At 42.7% G+C, this 19,833-nt stretch overlaps 1 protein-coding gene across 1 annotated transcript in view; it reads left to right on the top strand.

Moving 5' to 3' along the window:
* The window catches only part of LOC122564218 (calcium-binding protein 8-like), a 147,137-nt gene that overhangs the window by 86,178 nt on the left and 41,126 nt on the right, over positions 1-19,833 (top strand). Inside the window, exon 4 of the mRNA XM_043718914.1 lies at positions 2,211-2,323. Within this exon, the coding sequence (XP_043574849.1) occupies positions 2,211-2,323 (113 nt within the window). The remainder of the gene's footprint in view (positions 1-2,210; positions 2,324-19,833) is intronic.

The raw sequence follows: 19,833 nt of genomic DNA, 5'->3' as shown, positions 1-19,833 counted from the left end.
CAGCCGCCCCAAGCTTCAGAGCATCCCGCAACACGTAGTCCTTATTAAAGTGCAATTGCTTCACACAGTTAGCCACTTCTAATTGGCTATGGGTTACAGCCTGCACTGCTCGGTGTTGACTGTAATAAAAATCATGTTGTGTTGAGGCTGACTGACATTCACTTTGCACTGGTCACATTGTTATGGCATAGCCTGTTTCTCTGAAACAAGACCAGGGGACCCTCAGAAATATAGACATGGATTGATGGCCATACTGCTGTTAACAGAGTTCAGACTCCAGTTCCAGAGTTCTTTGTCACAGACATGCAGAGTTTCTGTTGTATAAATTGTAAATATTATTTTTAATGTAGAACTAATTGTTTCATCAAGTTGAAATGTTCTGAAAGCTATGCAATTGAGATTTTAGGAAGTGTGGTACAGGTAATATTAGTTACAGACTTGGTCAATGGCAATGGTATGATCCTTTCAACATCTGAAAAGTTATTAAAAGCAAATTACATTAATACCAACACACAGACCATCAGTGGTGGAGACTGAATGAACCTTATTATAAAACAAGCAATAGTATGAGGTGCTAACAGGCAGAGAGCAATCAGCAGTAATGCATCGCACTAATTTTCTTTTCAAATTAACTTTATCGCAGCTTGTATGCAAAGATATATAAGACACAGTTTTTGAATTCAGGATTTAATAACTTCAGAGTAAAAAAAGCTAATAATTGGAAAGCTGACAGTGGAAATAAGTATACTTTAAAAATATACAATGGGAAATATATCACTAAGCTTCTCATTAAATTGTTATTACTGAAAGCAGCTGCTCAATCTAACAGTCATTGCATCAAAAGAGTATTTTCTTTTAAAGAAGGGTAAAGGTTGCCAATGTGTTTGTTTTAATGGTGTTTGGGATGTTTGAAAGGAATTTTTGACCTAAGATGGAGGACAGGCTCCTGACTAATCTTAATCACAAATCAATAGTCGATACAGTGTTTTGTTACTTAACTGTAAAGTGGTAGGCTTTAAGCGCAAGAGTGTTATGTGGAAAAACAATGTAAACAGAAAAGCATTTATGTAGTGATGTTTGGATGGGCTAAAGGAACAAATGAATTCAGCAGACCGGGGCTGTTTATGTTTGTTTATAGAGCAACAGGCTAAGTGTATGCTGTAGTTGATAACAAAGATAAAGAAATATAAGATCAAGCTTGTACAAGGTGTTGCCTCAGATTTAGTTTAGAACACAGTATTAGTGCAGATTTTAAAAATAAGCATATCTAATGTGTGGGACTGGAGTGCCTGTCCATTTGTTTTAGTGATGGAACACTGATTGGGGCACCTGGATTCCTGCAATTAACCTGCATTACATGAAGAGGGTGGGAGGGTTGTCCTTTAGTGCCTGAAGCTATTGATGAGAAATTGGGTTTCCTGGTTCAAAGGTGCCCAGCACTTGCTTGAACTTATTGCCCATGCTCTTAGAAGGTGCTAGTGGGATGCTGGCAATCATAACAGCGCTGTGTTTGCCATCATAGCATGTAACAGCTGGCTTCAGTGTGGCCAAGATTGTCTGGGATGGACAATGACAAAACAATGAAGCAAAAGAGTAGAAGCGTGAGAGAACTGATGGAGTTTGCTGAATCTGTGTGGGCTGTATACCCATGTACCTTGATAAATATATGCATACATTCTGGATTGTTTGTCACTGTATGCTGGAGCAAATTGCAATTTTTAATAGAAATATAAAAATAACAAAGCTATTAATTGTGACTCCTGAAGTTGTGTGTTCCTCTCATGCCTTTTCCACTTGCACCTGTAGCATCTTAATGTTGCGATCAATTGACCCATCAACTCATCTTTCTGGTTGATGGTATCATCCATAGCCAGGTTACAGCGCACCAAACTCTGGAATTCCATTGGATGACCTTACACATGCATATTGAAAGAATCTACCAGCAACAAAGTAGTCAGGAAGATAAATGCATCTTTTTTACCCTGAACATTTCTTCATACATTTGATACCCCTTCTTCATTGCACTGCTCCCTCAGCTAAAAGGAGTTCAGTTGAGTGAGTTGGGGAGTTATAATGGACTCAGATGTTAAGTGTGGGAGTCTAGGGAAAATCTCATGACAGAACATGATGTTAATTCCACTATCCTAAGAAGAAAACTGTCAAAATTGGAGCTTTAACAAGACTGATTATTAACTCATTGTGTATCGCAGGTGATGGGCAAGTGGACTTTGATGAATTCATGACGATACTCGGCCCTAAACTATTGTCATCTGAGGTGCGGGAAGGTTTTCATGGCAGCACAATAGACTCCATATTTTGGCAGGTAAGATATTTATTTGCTTAGATACATTTTGGTAGTATCCGCATTTTAAAATCTTGTGCAGTGTCACATAGCGACAAGGTCTGTTTGATACTTTGATGTAGGAGATGAACAATTGCATTGCTTATCAGATTAGTGTCTGATTTCAGTTGCAGAGTGCGGCAATGATTGATTTGCAGCACATGAGGTACAGTTGTAAGTTTGCATCAGGAAGTCTGCTGTTATAAAAGCGTACTCATGATTTCTGTGATATTGCAATGACTCCAGTGGCATGCCAACAGTTCTGTAAAAATATAAAATATATCTATGAATATTTGATACCACTGGAGTTAATATGTAACCATAGGACCATTAGTGGTTGCATGCATTCATATTACAAACTCATTTCGTTTTGCACAAAATAATTTGTCTATTTATTCTTTGACATAAAACAAGATATTGTTATGGTGAAAAATAGCCACCCTCAAATCTATGTGAGTGAAGAAAGCAAATTTGAATTTGACAAGGGAGAAGATTTGATTATTCAAAGAAATTTACGGTAATGTAAGAGTTTTCAGCAGATATTTATAATTCTCAACTTCTTGCAGACCCTTGTTATTTCAACCTTTAGTCTTGGGTCTGCTAGTTTCCAAGGTGACTCAACTATCTTTAAACTGCCTCTAGTTTTTCTTATCTCTTTGCTCTGTATAGCCCTGAATAAATGTGCTTTCATAGAGTATTACAACTGCTAAATTAACGTTCCCCAAACCACTCTTGGTCATGCATCTCATCATGTTAGGAGGAAATCAAGTGTAACTGCACCCTTTACTTCAAGACTATCAAGCACTTCAATTTTAACTCTCCTAATATTAACCCCTCTGTTCCTACTTCAGATGTAATGATTACACCTACAGTTTCAGTACAAATATTAAGAACAGAATATTTTCTGCTTGGTCAGTCACTGTACATACCTATAGAATAAGGTTAAAAATCACACCACACCAGGTTGTAACCTACTGTTGTGTGATTTTTAACTTTGTCCACCCCAGTCCAACACTGGCACCTGCAAATCCTGTAGAATAAAGAAGACATACAGAGGGAATGAAAATGTTGTCATTGCTTCATTGTACTTTAATAATATTTTATAATTTTGAAATCCAAAGTAATTGTTCATCTCTTATGAAAAATACAATTGTAGGATGGCTAGTGAGAATTTGCTAGTGTCGTTTATGGCAGTTTGAGATGCTGTAATGATTTTTGTTCTGTAATTGCTGTAGATGGTTGGCACTGATGTTGAAAAGCACTTGACTGTTCTTGATTTTTGTTTCTTCTGCCACTCAGCTCAGCGGGGGCTGCATTCTTCACAGGGTGACAAGCTTGTAGAATTTGCTGGGAAACACTATTTGTCATGAATGGTATTGCTGTGGTGAAATAATGGTTATGATTTTCATGTAGTAGTAAATTAATCTGTAAAGATATCTTGCTTCCTTCCTCCCATTCATAATATTAATAGTTACAACTGAGCAATCTAAAAACCGATGAGAACATGCTTTGAGTTGGGGGGAATGAGTGAATAGTACATACCAGGAATAACTCATGAGTGGCATCGGGAACAGCATCTAAGGGACTCCTGTTCAAGTGTGTGACCAGACAGTGAGGCCCTGACATTTCTGGGGCAGGAGAATGTGGCAGAGCAGTGACTGAGGGCTGTGAGGTAATTTTGAAAAATGTTTTGGATATCTTAGATTTCTGCTCCTCAACAGCCCCAGTTGAAAACCAGACACTTTTTTAAAATTGGGGCAATAATATGCTGTGCACTATCTACACTGTATACTCGATACAAAGTGAGTCATTGTACAGTGATCCAAATCAAATTAGGTTACTATGGCAAATAGGAGAAAGTGAGGACTGCAGATGCTGGAGATCAGAGCTGAAAATGTGTTGCTGGATAAGCGCAGCAGGTCAGGCAGCATCCAAGGAACAGGAGAACCGACGTTTCGGGCATAAGCCCTTCTTCATTCCTGAAGAAGGGCTTATGCCCGAAACGTCGATTCTCCTGTTCCTTGGATGCTGCCTGACCTGCTGCGCTTTTCCAGCAACACATTTTCAGCTCTACTATGGCAAATAACCAATCTGCCTCAGTTGCACTTTGGGTAGTGTTAGTTATCAAGCAGATTTGGACCATGGGTGGTATTGTTCAGAGTTTGGTGGGGAGTGAGGTGGCAGGCTGCAATTTATAAACTTAATGGCCACAGTGATATTGACCATTGAATGATAGACTACACTAAGAAGACCAGCAGAACAAACCAACAAAGTACATCTTAAAAATGTTTGAAGATTGTTATGGAGGCCACTAGGTTTACTCACCTTGTGAAGCAGCAAAATTCTTTCTTCCTCAGTCAGATTGAAAATCAATAAGAATAAGTGTCAGTAGAGATGTAGAGCAGGCTGCTGACTCACTGTCACCTACTTCATGCTATTGTGCAAAGTCAAGATCAGCCTCTTTGATTCTAAGATTATTTGTTCCACATAGGGGACTGATCAAGCATTTGAGCTGTTCCTGTCCGAGTGCAGAACAATTACCACACGATCTGAAGATCATGGGGATATGTTCATATTGCTATCTTCTTTTATGAGGCTTGTAATTCTTCTCCAGTAAAGAACCTGTTAAGGTCTTCCTTGACAACATGACACCAAAAAAGTAGGATCTGAATGTAGCCAAATGAAATAGCACAAGCCACAGACATTTCAGTCTGTGAGAATGAATTGTTCTATAATTCTCTTATTAACTGTTCAAGTTTCACTCTGTTTATCATTGTAGATTTATGGTTGTGAAATACTTGGGAACTAATGCATAATATAAAAAAAAAGTATATCTCTAGAATGAGGTTGATTTTGACAGGGTGGTTGTGTCAAATGAGTATTAGTGAATTGGCAGACTGCTTCCATTGCTACTACATTGACTTCAGATCCATTGCAGAAAGTTAATATCCACTTCAAGGTGTGAAAGTTGGTTTTTGCAGTTCTTTGTAATTTTTGAATTGCAAATTTGAATTTGTGGTTATGTGCTCATGACTGACCTCGAAATAACCATTAAATGCGGCTGGATGTGTTTGAATGATTTGGATGCTGTTTAGTGAACAGTCACTCCTCAAAGTGTGTCGTTTCCATGGACACAATGACATTTGTACATTTGCTATCATCAATTCAGCTGAGGAGGGCAGATAGTGTATTGTTTTAAGTTAAGCATTAGTCACTATGTCTTGCTTCTAACAAGGCAAAATAATACTGGTGAAAATTGATTTCCCTTGTGAAGGTGGTCAGAACGTCATTGAAAACCTGTGACTAACTCCTGTAATTTCAGAATAGATGATTAAATTTGCACAATTCAGAAAACAGAAATAATGCTGGACAAATAGATTTTTTTTTTCCAAATGTCAGCATGTCCTTTTAACAAATTAATTGAAATGAAAGCTTTGCAATTGGTGTTATCTTAACACTGGCAAAATAGCACATTTAAAATAGCAGCAATTATAAGGAGGGCTGGTAACCAGAGGGCACAAATTTAAGATAATTGGCAAAAAAAATCTGGAAAGAAGAATTTTTTTTTGTGCAGACAGGTTCCTGGTCTAGAACGTACAGCCCGAAAGGTGGTGGAAGCAGATTCAGTTGTAACTTACAAAAATAAATTATTTATATGCTTGTAAGCTGTGTAAAGAGTATGGGAGTGAAACTACATGTCTGTTTGACATATGCTTGTGTCTCAACTAGCAGATACTGTTAGAACCTTGTGCTGGCTTGTGCAGAGAGGGTACCATTGGAATTGGAGGTTGTCAATATAAACCCAATCAAATCAATTCAGAGTCAAACTGGATGTTCACAGAATGAATCAAGTTGGCACAAGAGAAGCTGGTCAAATGCAGAATCATGGTGTAAAACTGCAGAAGAGACCATTTGGCCATCGTGCCTATACAGGCTTGTTAAATGAGCAGGATTACTTTGTGTCGATCTCCTGCTTTTCCCCAAACTCTTGCACATTACTTTTATCCAAATAATCATCCAGTGCCCTCTTGAATGGCTAAATTGAACCTTCATCCACCACACTTCAGGCTGTCCATTCCATACCCTAACTCCCTGCTGAGTGGAAAAGATTTTCCTCACTGCACCCCGTGCTGCTTTTGCAGATTGCTTTAAATCTATGCCCACTTGTTCTTGTTCCTTTTACAAGTGGGGACACTTTCTGCCTAGCTACTCTGTCCAGCCTGCTCAGGATTTTGAAAAGCTCTGTCAAATATCCTCTTAGGACAGTTCTGCTTGCAGAGAAGAGAACTAAGCTCTTTAATCAACCCTCATAATGCAGTCAGAAGGCATCTAACCTTAATGATACAGCGTGCAGGCTCCTGTCTCCGGGCTTGTCCTCTTCAACTGCTTTTTCTTTACTTCTGCATTTTTTCCCCTTCTTCTTTTCTCAGTTTTATATAGTTTTCGCTCAAACTTACCTTATAAAGATCACTATTTGGTGAGGTCTGGAGCGGTGGCACATTCAGAGCAGAGTGGCTACGGAGTCAGCCAACCAGTGAAACCAGGAGTGGGATTTTCGTGTCCATGTGGAGTGTGCTAGTGTAGCCCGGAGTGGGACTCTGGGGAATCAGGTCTGTGCTGGTCTAGCCCGGAGTGGGACTCTGGGGCAGTATGGTATGGGCTGGTGTAGGCCAGAGTGGGACTCTGGGGCAGTATGGTATGGGCTGGTGTAGGCCAGTGTGGGACTCTGGGGCAGTATGGTATGGGCTGGTGTAGCCCAGAGTGGGAGACTGAGGCAGCATGGTGTGTGCTGGGGTAGCCTGGAGTGGGACTCTGTGGCAGTATGGTGTGTGCTGGTATAGCTTGGAATGGGTCTCTCGGGCAGCATGGTGTGGGGGTGTAGCCTGGATTTGGACTCTGGGGCAGCATGGCATGGGCTGGTGTAGCCTGAAGTGGGTCTCTGTGGCAGTATGGTGTGGGCTGATGTAGCCTGGAGTGGGACTCTGTGGCAGCATCGCATGTCCTCATGTAGCCCGGAGCAGGGCTGTAGCAGCAGAGAAGGAAAAATTGGGCTCTCTTTTAGTTATCTTTCTTTATTCTTTATTTTATTTCAAATTAATGAGAATGGTACCTACGCAGTGTGATGGTACACACTTTTCACTGCATTTTATATTGAATACACGTGACAATAAATGATGCAAATCAATTCAATATTGTTTGTACATTAACTCACAGAAATGTTAAAATGAGCTGATAGTATGCCAGAATCACATTAAACCACATATTTGATGTGGTGTTTTGTTTTGTTCACTGGTGCATGTGCGCATTGCTGACTGGCCAGTATTTTTTACTGCTGTCCCTAGCTACCCTGATGAAGGTGGTGATGAGCTGCCTGCTTGAACTGCTGCAGTTCATGTGCTGTGGCTTGACCCACAATACATCAGGGATGGAATTCCAGGATTTTCACTCAACAACAGAGAAGGAAAAGTGATATATTTTCCAAGTCAGGATGGTGAGTGGCCTGTTTTTTCTGCCCTTGTCCTTCTAGATGGGTTTGGAAGGTGCTGTCTGAGGAGTTTGGTGACTATCATGTAAATAATACATACTGCTGCTACTGAGTGTTGGTGGAAGGAGTGGGTGCTAGTGGATGTGATGCTAATTAAGTGGGCTGCTTTGTCCTGGGTGATGTTAAGGATCTTGAGTGTTGTTGGAGCTGCATTCATCCAGGCAAGGGGAGAATCTTCCATCACACTCCGGATGTAGGATAGGTTTTGGGGAGACAGGAGGTGAGTTACTCACTGCAATATTCCTAGTCTCAGGCCTGCACTCGTAGTCATTGTGTTTATGTGCTGAGTCCAGTTGAGTTTCTGGTCAGTGGTAACCCCAAGGATGTTGATGTAGGGGATTCAATGATGGTAACGCCATTGAATGTCGAGTGCTGGTAGTTAGATTATCGCTTAATGAAGATGGTCATTGCGTGGAATTTGTTGGTGTGAATGTTACTTCCATCTGTCATTCCAACCCTTCACGTTGTCCACATCTAAGTTACATTTGAATACGAACTGCTTCAGCATCTGAGGAGTCACGACCGGTACTGAATATTGTGCAGTCATTAGCGAATATTCCCATTTCTGACCTTATGATGGAGGGAAGGTCATTGATGAAGCAGCTGAAGATGGTTGGGCCTTGGGCAGTACCTGCAAGAACTTTTGCAGAAATGCCCTGGCGCTGAGATGACTAACCTCCAATAATCACAACCATCTTCCTATGCATCAGGTATGACTCCAACCGGTGGAAAGTTTGCCCCCGATACCCATTAATTCCAATTGTGCTTGTGCCCCTTGATGCCATACTCGATTGATGTAACCTTGATATCTAGGGCTCTCACTCTCACCTCACCTCTGGAATTCAGCTCTTCGGTCCATGTTTGAACCAAATCTGTAAGGAGGTCAATAGCCGAGTGGCCCTGGGGGAACCCAAACTGGGCGTCACTGAGCAGGTTATTGCTGAGAAATGCTGCTTTGTAGCACTGTTGATGACACTTTCCATCACTTTCCTGATGATCGAGAGTAGACTGATAGGTGGTAAATGGCCAGGTTGGATTTGTCTGGCTTTTTGTGTCCATGACATACCTGGGCAATTGTCCACATTGTCAGGTAGATGACAGGGTTATAACTGAATTGGAAGAGCTTGTCTATGGGAGCTGCAGGTCCTGGAGCACAAGTCTTCAGTACAATGTTGTCAGGACCCATAGCCTTTGCCACAGTGGTTCCAACTACTTCTTGATATCACGTGGAATGAATCGAATTGGCTGAAGCCTGGTATCTGTGATGCTGGGGACCACTGGTGGAGGCTGACATGAATCATTCATTTGGCACTTCTAGCTGAAGATTGCTGTGAAAGCTTCAGCCTTATCTTTTGCACAGTTGTGTTGGACTCTTCCATCATTGATGATGGGGATATTTGCAGAACATGCTCCTCTACTTGTAGAGTTGTTTAATTGTCCACTTCCATTCAAGATTGGAAGCGGCAGGACTGCAGAACTTGGATATGATCCATCAGTTATGGGATTGCTCAGCTATGTCTATCATTTGCTGCTTATGCTGTTTAGCATGCATATAGTTCTGTTTGGTAACTTCACCAGGTTGACTCTTCATTTTCAGGTATGCCTGGTGCTGCTGCTGGAATACCCTCCATTACTTTCCATTGAACCAGGATTGATCCCCTGGCTTGATGGTAATGATTGAATGGGGATATGCTGGGCCATGAGGTTGCAGCTTGCGCTGAAGTACAATTATGTTGCTGTTGATGAGCCACAGTGCCTCATGGAAGCCCAGTTTTGAGATGCTAGATCTGTTTGGAGTCTGTCCCATTTATTCTTGTGATAGTGCCACCCAGCATGCTGGAGGGTATCCTCAATGAGAAGATGGCACTCAGTCTCCACAAGGACTGTGCAATTGTCCCTTTTACTGATACTGTCATGGACAAATGCATCTGCAGGCAGTGGATCAGTAAGGATGAGGTCGAGTATGTTATTCCTACTTTTTGGTTCCCTCTCCACCTGCTGAAGACCCTAGAAGCCATGTCCTTGAGGACCTGATCAGATATTTGACCCCATGAGATTACATGTAAGAGATAAGTTGTAAAATTAATGTAACTGATAAAAGATACATTCCAGCAGCCCATGTTATCTTATCTGAGGGCTTATTTTCTGTGAACCTGATGGAATTGCTTTTTGAGACAGAAGGAGACATTTCTGTGGTTTCAGTGGATGCACTAGTTTTAGGTGAATGCCCCTGTGATAACACTTTTAAATGGCCATCATTTAGAGGTAAATTTGGTCATGGGTTCAGACAGGTGCCTGACCTTGAGAATATTCATACCCAGACTCCGTATCTCACACTCCACAATAGTGCACTGATCTTTTTTTTGTACACATTTATGATTTTGTTGAGCTTAAGAACTTCCTTCAACATATTTATCTATTCATCTAGAGAACTTTATATTACTGTGCAGGAGCTGGGAGAGAGAATGTAGGACTGACATTACTTTTGTCAGCATTTGTAGCGTAATATGTGGAGTGACAATAATCGAGGAGTGCTCCAGAAAGGGAACAGTCATCAAGATCCAAATTCGGGAGATCGAAATTCGGTTCCTTTACATCACACCAATTTGCACTTCTTTGTGATGACAGACTTTTATCACAAGTCACCTGCCAATGGTAATAATCTACAGGAAAAATGCAATAGACTAGCAGGGGACATAAATGGTTGTTGCAACTGAAAAGCTGAGTGGCTACTAAGTATAATGTAGAAAAACATGAGAATACATTTTGAGGGCAAGAATAAATTATGGGAATACTTTGAAATGGTGATTTTTTTTTTCAATGCGGTGCAGAGTCCAAGATATCTGGCTGACAAAATATTCCATCGAATAATATAGAACGTACAATATAATAACATATCTTCTGACCCATGTACCATGCCAGTATTTATTCACACGCTACACAACCCTTCGTAAATCCAGTTACTTTTGAATAGAATTTAGAAGGCAGAATAAATCTCTGTGTCCATCTTGAGAGATTTCAACAGAAGTGAAGAGTTCATACTGAAGAATAAGTTTGGTCAGAATTTTCCCAGGCTATGGTGTGAAATTAGGGAGAATTGTGTGAGATGTCAAGTGAAGTCTTTCTTGATGTCGAGACCTCCAAGCCTCATTTTTCCAAACAAATCCCAGATGGTAAGATGCAATTCTTGCTGAAGAGAGGCACAGGGCCTGCTAATGGTATTCTCTCTCATCATTATTACCTAATCTCACCTCCGTAATACGCAGGTTCCCATTCTCCCACACAATGGACAGAAACTAGATGTTGAGAATTCCCAACATGAAAGTCAGAGCTGGCACCAGGTGACCGCATCTTGGGCACCCAGCGGCAACATCTTAGGGCATGCTCTTTGGTCAGCGATCACACGCACCCCAGCTCCACAGACACAGACATTTGACACACAGCAGCCTCTGCGTAGCATCATGGCACATCTCTGACCCACTTAGAGTTAATTTCTTTAATGTAATACTACACTTTGGAGCGCACTGACACCTTTATTGGATGCTGCAGCAAGGACACATATGCTGCATTGGCACAAGTACCAATTGGACCAAGCTGTGCCTCATGGCTGCTTACTAGCTCTGTTGGTGCTCACCCACTTTGTGCCTGTCTGGGTGCTCACAGTGTCCCTGCTTTGCCTTGTGTTTTGTTGCTTTGTCGCCTCAGCCGCACCTTAAAGGCTCACAATACCTTTTCCCTGGCGCACAGTTGAGAGCAGACACAATGCCCGGCAGCTTGTCACAGTTGTCAGCAGTCATTCATCAAGGCTATATGCTTCTTGCTGAATGGCACAGTCCTCCTTCAGTCTCACACCTGCACTTTTTTCCAGATGCATAAACCGCAAACACACTGCAGGTGCAGCAACAGAGTGACTGTATTTCAAAGTTAGTGGGTGGGTGGTGGTTTGGCAGTGTAGTGGTGATGTAGTTCTCCATCAAGCCCAGGGAGACAGCCTTCAGGCAGGCGACCCCAGCAAAGTAAGTCAAGGGTATTGAGCTGGGGGTTTGGTTATGGTCAAGTGTAATGTAGTGGATAGCGAAGAAGGTTACCTCAGAGTGTACTCTGATCAAATGGGCCAATGGGCTGAGGAGTGATAGATGGAGTTTACTTTAGATAAATGCGAGGTGCTGCATTTTGGAAAAAGCAAATCAGAGCAGGACTTATACTCTTAATGGTAAGGTCTTAGGGAATGTTGTTGAACAAAGAGACCTTGGAGTTCAGGTTCCATGAAAGTAGAGTCGCAGGTGGATAGGACAGTGAAGAAGGTGTCTGGTATGCTTTCCTTTATTGAGTATAGGAGTTGGGAGGTCATGTTGTGGCTGTACAGGACATTGGTTAGGCCAGTTTTGGAACATTGTATGCAATTCTGGTCTCCTTCCTATTGGAATGATGTTGTGACACTTGAGAGGGGTCAGAAAAGACTTGAGGATGTTGACTGGGTTGGAGGATTTGAGCTATAGGGAGAGGCTGAACAGGCTGGGGCTGTTTTCTCTGGGGCATCAGATGCTGAGGGATGACCTTTTGGAGGTATATATAATCATGAGGGGCTTGGATTGGGTAAATTGGCAAGGTCTTTTCCCTGGGGTGGGGAAGTTCTGAACTGGAGGGCATAGGTTTAGGGTGAGAGGGGAAAGATATAAAAGGGATCTATGGGGCAGCTTCACCATGTAAAGAGTGGTACCTGCATGGAACGAGCTGCCAGAGGAAGTGGTGGAAGCTGGTACAATTGCAGCATTTAAAAGGCATCTGGATGGGTACATGCATAGGAAGGGTGGAGAAGGATATGGGCCAAGTGCTGGCAAATGGGACTATTATTGGGTTGGGATATCTGGTCGGCATGGACGAGTTGGACCGAAGGGTCTGTTTCTGTGCTGTACATCTCTATGGCTCCATGACACTAAGTGTCTGAGTGAGACAGGTGGATTCAGGGGTTTGTAAATTACAGTCCAGAGAGTGGGCCACAGTCATTTTTTTTGGTCCAGTGCAACCAGTCTGGGATACCTGCGGACACAGTCATGGAGCTCTACAGCTATCAGTTAAGAGTTTGGTCACTTCTTGTTTGAGGCTACATTGCACAAGGGAGTGGGCCATGATCAATCCTAGGGTTACAGTCATTCAATGTGAAGCGTGGTTACTAGGTCTCACTGCTGTCAGAGAGAGGCTAGGGAACTTAATTCTGGGTGCTGAAGTCAGAATGGTGGGATGCAGAGAGGATGACAAAACTAAAGAGAGGCAATTCAAATTATAAGGTAGGGAGGGAGAGAGATGATAGAGCATAGAAAGGAAAGGGGTCATATGTAGTGGAGCTGGATCGTGGGGGAAGTGCACTGTTAGTAAGCAGCATGTTGGCTCCCACGTAGGAACATATTATTACTACATCGGGCATGCCTGGTGCTGGGAAAGAGGGGGTAAAGTGGGCAGATTAAGGCTTGAATGAACAGTTTAGGTGGGAGACCTGACTGAGTGAAAAGTCTATGGTTTTGACAAGGAGGGTGACCAGGAAGGAGATGTTTATGTTTTGGAGTTTACCAAAACAGAAAGGCTAAGCCTGTTCAAGGAACAATCACTGTAACCTTCCAATATGCTGTAAATGACAAGTGCACAATGGAGATGAAAATGCCTGCAGGAATATCTGGAATGGCTGGATCTGTGTATTTTCTATGATGGAGGGGCTTCAAGTTCAAGGGAAATGTGAGGCTCTTCAAAGGGCAACTTCTTATTAAACAGACACCCACACTCTGAAGCTGAAACTCACCTACAGGCAATACATTCTTTGTACCCCTCCCCTTTAGTCAATCCTTGCCCCAATCACTCCTGACCATATCATGCAAAATAATGACTGAATCCCTCTAATGCCTTTGTTTGTTTACCTGGAAAGATTGAGCCTTGTTGCGAAAGTAGCAGTCACCCTCCATTTGCCCATTGCCTGCATATGGTGCAGGAGCTGTTCATTTCACATCTTGGACCATCCAGCATTGTGTAGCATTAAGGATGAGTGGGCTCGGTATCTTCAATGTTGTAGTAGCAGCAAGATAAGAGACTCACACAAAAATATTCTGGTGAATATTTATATATATTTACAAAAATAGAAACATATTTACATTGACATGTCACCTGTGTCATCAATGTGCCCTCAGAAGATATTCTTTCTTTCCCTCTGACACATATCGGTATATTCATGTGGTCTGTAGCTGGTGTAGAGAGACCCTGCCCTACAGTGTAGACCATTGACCTTGGAGGTTTGGTCAGGTGGTGCTAGTGGTGTTTTTATCTTGAGGCCTAGACTTGTTCAGTGTGTCCTGCCTGGAGCTAGGTATACCCTCCTTGGTTTGATTCTCACAGGGCTGAAGGTGGTAGCCCAGTGGAGGTGATAGGGTCATAGAATCATGCAGCAATGAAAAAAACATGCTTCAACCCAACTCGTCCGTATTGGAGGCCCAAACACCTAAGAGGAGACTTCAGGCGGGTCTGTGTATGCTTCCTCCATTGCCAGATGCCTCCTGATGTCACCCTGTCTCCTTGTCAGCAAGTGGCACCAGGAGTGTGGTCATGGTCTCTCATTCTCCAAGTCACCTTACTGTTGGTGGTAAGCACCAATGACTAGGGTGATCGTGCTCATATCTAGTAGACTCGGGGATTGCTGGAATTGGCTGTCATGGCAGTTGCCAACCTGCTCATGGACGTTTCTGGGCAGCAGTATCCCACCCGCATTGCTACAGTTGTACAATCCTTTTGAGTTAGTTTGTCCAGATCCCCCAACAGACCTGGCTGTGTGCTTATGCAGGTGAATAAAGTCCCCACCTGCTGACACCATGGCTGATCTCCTGCCTGGGCCTGAGCAGGTGCCTAGCCTGGCAGAGCTCCAAGTACTAGTGAGGTGGGCTGTTTCTTCCCTGGCGAAATGCAGATCACACGGCAGTGAGAATGGGAGAGTGTGAGCCTTGGTGGGAGGTGGATAGAACAACAGAGAGAGAGTGAGTGCGAGATAGCAGAGAGCTGCTGGTGGCACGTTCCATGCAGGAGCAGAGAAGGTCATTGACCTATTTCCTGCATTGCTGGGTGTTTTTCCAAACCAGGAGTGCTGCGCTGACCTGGGTTAGTGACCTCAGACCAGGCTGGCATGGGTTGATGTTGTGTTCTTCTCTGCAGATCATGATGAAAGAGGATATCTCTTTTATGCACCACCCCATTCACCAGGACCTCCAGGTCCTTGTCTGCAAAGTGGGGCATTGATTTCCCCATGTCTCCTGTAATTGTCTAAGGCAGGACCAGCCTTCTAGTGTTTACTCAGGTGTGCAATGGCCTTGTAAAGATGGCATCAAGGTTGCTGGTATATTCTGACATATCCTGGCAACAGTGATATTGCTTGCATCAAATGAGAGGGGCAACGTAAAGTTGTGTTTGGTAGGTCATGAGGCAAGTTTGCGATAACTGCAAGAGAAACCTCGGAGGGCTCACACAGGAAGACTCTCCATTAAACTTGATACAAATGACTTGTGGTCAAAAGCTGGGAAGATTCAGCCCATCGTGTCACACCTGGAATACTATGTACCATAATAGGACTTTACTCCAGAAATGACAAAAAAAGCCTTGGGAGTTGCAACATGGAATTAGCAGGATGGTAATAGCCTGAAGTATGGTGTAAGGCTGCAACTCTATCACTACAACCAGTGATCAAGCTGAACTGCAAAAGTTGAGGAAAGATTTGATAAAGAATTCAAAATAGCAGAAGGCATATAAGTAGTAGGGCAAAGCGTACAGAGGACTGTGAAACTTTGCAGAAGGATATAAATACTTGAAGTGAGTGGGCAAAGATCTGGTAGATGGAATACAATGTTAATAAATGTGAAGTCATTCCAGTTTTGCAGGAATACTAGTAAGAAAGACTATTATTTGAATGCTAAACAATTCCAGCATGCTACTGTGCAGAGGGGCCTGAGTGTCCTTGTGCATGAATCACAGAAGGTTGGTCTGCAGGTGCAACAGGTAATTAAGAAGACAAATGGAATTTTGTCCTTCATTGCTGAAGGGATTGAATTTAAAAGCACGGAAGTTATGCTGCAGCTGTACAGAGTGTTGGTAAGGCCACGCCTGGAGTACTGCATGCAGTTTTGGTCTCCTTACTTGAGAAAGGATGTACTGGCACTAGAGGAGGTGCAGAGGAAATTCATTCGGTTGATTCCTCCAGTTGAGGGGGTTGGCGTATGAGGAGAGAGTGGGATTATATATTCATTGGAATTTAGACAAATGAGGGGGGATCTTTTTGATACATATAAAATCATGCAAGGAATAGATAAGATAGACGTAGAGAGGAAGTTTATACTGGCGGGTGAAACTAGGACAAGAGGGCATTGCCTCAAAATTAGGGGGAGCGTATTTAGGACTGAATTGAGAAGAAACTTCTTCAGTCAGAGGGCTGTGGAAGTTTCTCCCCAGTGAAGTAGTTGAGGCTTCTTCATTGTTTTTAAAGCTAAGGTTGAACAGTAAAGGAATGAAGGGTTGTGGTGAAAGGCAGGGTACGTGGAGCTGAGCCCATGAAAAGCAGAGCCATGATAACGAGTTTTAAGAAGATTTATAGCTTAGGTTGAGGTTCTGGATGTAGGTTTGCTTGTTGAGCTGCAAGGTTCTTTTTCAGACATTTTGTTGCCATATTAGGTTTCATCTTCAGTGAGCCTCCGAATGAAGCACTGGTGGTGTAGCCCGGTCTCATTTTAATGTTCGAGTTTCCTTGGGTTGGTGATATCATTTCCTGTGGTGATATAATTTCCTATGGTGATGTAATTTTCAGTTCTTTTTCTCAGCGGGTGATAAATGGGATCCAAGTCAATGTGTTTGTTGATGGAGTTCCGGTTGGAATGCCATGCTTCTAGGAATTCTCGTGCATGCTCTGTTTGGCTTGTCCTCAGACAGATGTGTTGTCCCAGTTGAAGTGGTGTCCTTCCTTATCTGTATGTAAGGATACTAGTGAGAGAGGGTCATGTCATTTTGTGGCTAGTTGATGTTCATATATCGTGGTGGCTAGTTTTCTGCCTGTTTGTCCAATGTAGTGTTTGTTACAGTTCTTGCAAGATATTTTGTACATGACATTAGTTTTGCTTGTTGTCTGTATAGGGTCTTTCTAGTTAATTAGCTGCTGTTTTAGTGTGTGGGTGGGTTTGTGGGCTACCATAATGCCAAGGGGTCTGAGTAATCTGGCAGTCATTTCCAAGATGACGTCTGAAAATGAACCTTCCAGCTCAGCGAGCAAGCATACATCCAGAAGAGCCATGATCTTATTGAATGGCGAAGCAGGCTCAAAGGGCCAGATGACCTATTCCTGTTCCTAGTTCTTATGCTATGTAAAGTAAATGTGGAAATGGAATCCTTTTGTTGGTGTATGTAACAAAGACAAGAAGTCATGATTTCAGGATTAGTTTATATTAATTGGGTTCTGAATCATGTCAGAAGTTGGCTAAGCATCATTTTTGGGAAGTTTCATGAGGGGTTTATTTTTGAGAGGTCCATAGTGAGTTTTCTCACATTATCTTCTCGTGTTTCTCTTATTAACTGTGCAGCACATTCCCATGGTACTCCGCAGGTCCTATTCTCCCATTCACCATAGACAGGACCATTGACCACTGCCAGGAGCTCCCAGGAGTCCTATTGCTAGCACCATCTTTAAAGCCTAGCTGTCTACCTGGTCAAGCACTGGCAGTCTATTGCTGCCATTCACGGTTTGTTTTACTTGCCCTGGACATGTTGGTCAGAGGGTAATTGGCATCCAGCTTTGCCCATGGACACTTGGAGGGCTTGCTGAACAGGGCAGAGAGTGCAGTCACTGTCCATGGAGCATCCTCTGACATGTTAATAACTGATGTAGGTCAGAAGGAGCAAACGCCGAGCAAGAGTTGCCAAGTTTCTGTCTTGACTTTCATGTTGGGAATTGTTGCCGTCAAATTTCTATCTGGCATGTGGAGGGAATGAGAACCTGCATATCAATGAATTGGGGGAGTTAATGAGAAATAACTGCATGTTTATAGGCCTCTCCATGCGCACAGGTGAGAATCTTGCCTCACAGTTCAACACTTGGTTGGAAAAGGGATTTTTTTGGTCTTGACATTGGCAAAGTTCCTCAGTTCTGAACTTGTGTGATTCTGCCAACTTTCCTGCTAAAGCCTGCATCATTCAGGGCCTGGGAATAATCTGTCCATAGACCCTCTTGCAATAGGGGCGGCACGGTGGCACAGTGGTTAGCACTGCTGCCTCACAGCGCCAGAGACCCGGGTTCAATTCCCGACTCAGGCGACTGACTGTGTGGAGTTTGCACATTCTCCCCGTGTCTGCGTGGGTTTACTCCGGGTGCTCCGGTTTCCTCCCACAGTCCAAAGATGTGCACGTCAGGTGAATTGGCCATGCTAAATTGCCCATAGTGTTAGGTAAAGGGGTAAATATAGGGGAATGGGTGGGTTACGCTTCGGAGGGTCGGTGTGGACTTGTTGGGCTGAAGGGCCTGTTTCCACACTGTAAGTAATCTAATCTAATCTAAAAAAATGATGACTAATGCTAAATTGAATCCAGTACTTAAACTGGATAATTACTTAAAGAGGGCATATTTAAGAAAATGTCAAAAATCAGGAATTTGGACTGTGGAGGATGATTATGGTGGAATGCTCCCGTCAAACTTGCTCTGCAGAATGTAAATGCTGCTTCTTTTTGATCTTCTTGGAGCAGCCTCCATTTAAGGATTGCTGGATAGGCTGCTGAATACTCACAGCTCGTCGGAGCATGCACTCTTATGAGAGCCCCAAGAGAATAAAGAAAAGCATTAGGATCGTATTCTTCAGATGTTCTTCCCCCATCCGACACATTCAGAAAGGATACAGCGGATTGTTGTGCTAAAGGGAGGCTAATTTATAATCATGCCTCCATAAGGCACATCCTAAGTAATCATCTGTTCTTTCGATGCTTACAGCAATTATTTTCTCCTGGTTCAGCTATGAGTATAATTTCTTTAAAAATGCAAATACAGATTTTTCTCGCAATGCCTGCTAGAACCATGAAACTTGATTCCAGATGAACTCGATCAGCTCTGCACAGTCACGTTTACATTTAATACTTCAGAAGAAGCTTTTAAGTGAATGTATCTTCACGACTCACTAGGGATAGAGCACTGGGAATGAAGCCCCACCATTTCCGCAATCACGACAAATGTGAGGATTTAATGAAACTACTGAAAGTCCAATTTAATTTTGCCCGATTCTTACCCAGGTTAAAAGCAAACTACACCAAGATTCTTCAGTAACGCTGAAAAAAATATTTATTGCAGCTCGCTTGACTTTAGTGAGAACAGAAAAAGAACAGGATTTCTGAGTCGTAAATTAAACTTTTTTCTCTCTCTCTCTCACACACACACACACACACCAAATATTATGAATGGAGCGAATAAATAGAGGAACACAGTTCAGCATCACTACTCCAAAATCACAAAACAACACATTGGGTCCACAATCCTTTTGATTTTGCGATACGCCTTGATGTTATCTGCACATCAACGATCAATCCTTTGGTGCTTGGTTGGACCTGGGATGTTTCTTCCCCGGTGAGATTTTGTTTTCTTCCTTTGAGCAGCTCTTGAATGGACCTTTTCCCAGCTCCTTCAGCAGTGAATTGGAGAAGGCAGTTTTTCAGAGTAAGCCACCAAAAAAAAAGGAGATAAGAAGATTGAGGCTGCCAACCGCTTGAAATCTCCTTGGTTCTCCCGTCACTCTTCTCACAGAATTTGTGTTACATTGGAACCTGATCAATCAAATGGTTGTTGCTGTGCCGAGCTTTCCTGAACCTATAACAAATAGCACCAGTTGAAAAGTCAAAAGACTGGGTCTCTGCAAACTTACCCTGCATAGCATCCCTGAAGTTACATAATTTACTG

This window comes from Chiloscyllium plagiosum, chromosome 28 (genome assembly GCF_004010195.1).
Source record: "Chiloscyllium plagiosum isolate BGI_BamShark_2017 chromosome 28, ASM401019v2, whole genome shotgun sequence".
NCBI lineage: Eukaryota > Metazoa > Chordata > Chondrichthyes > Orectolobiformes > Hemiscylliidae > Chiloscyllium > Chiloscyllium plagiosum.
This window is presented reverse-complemented; position numbering and strand designations above follow the sequence as displayed.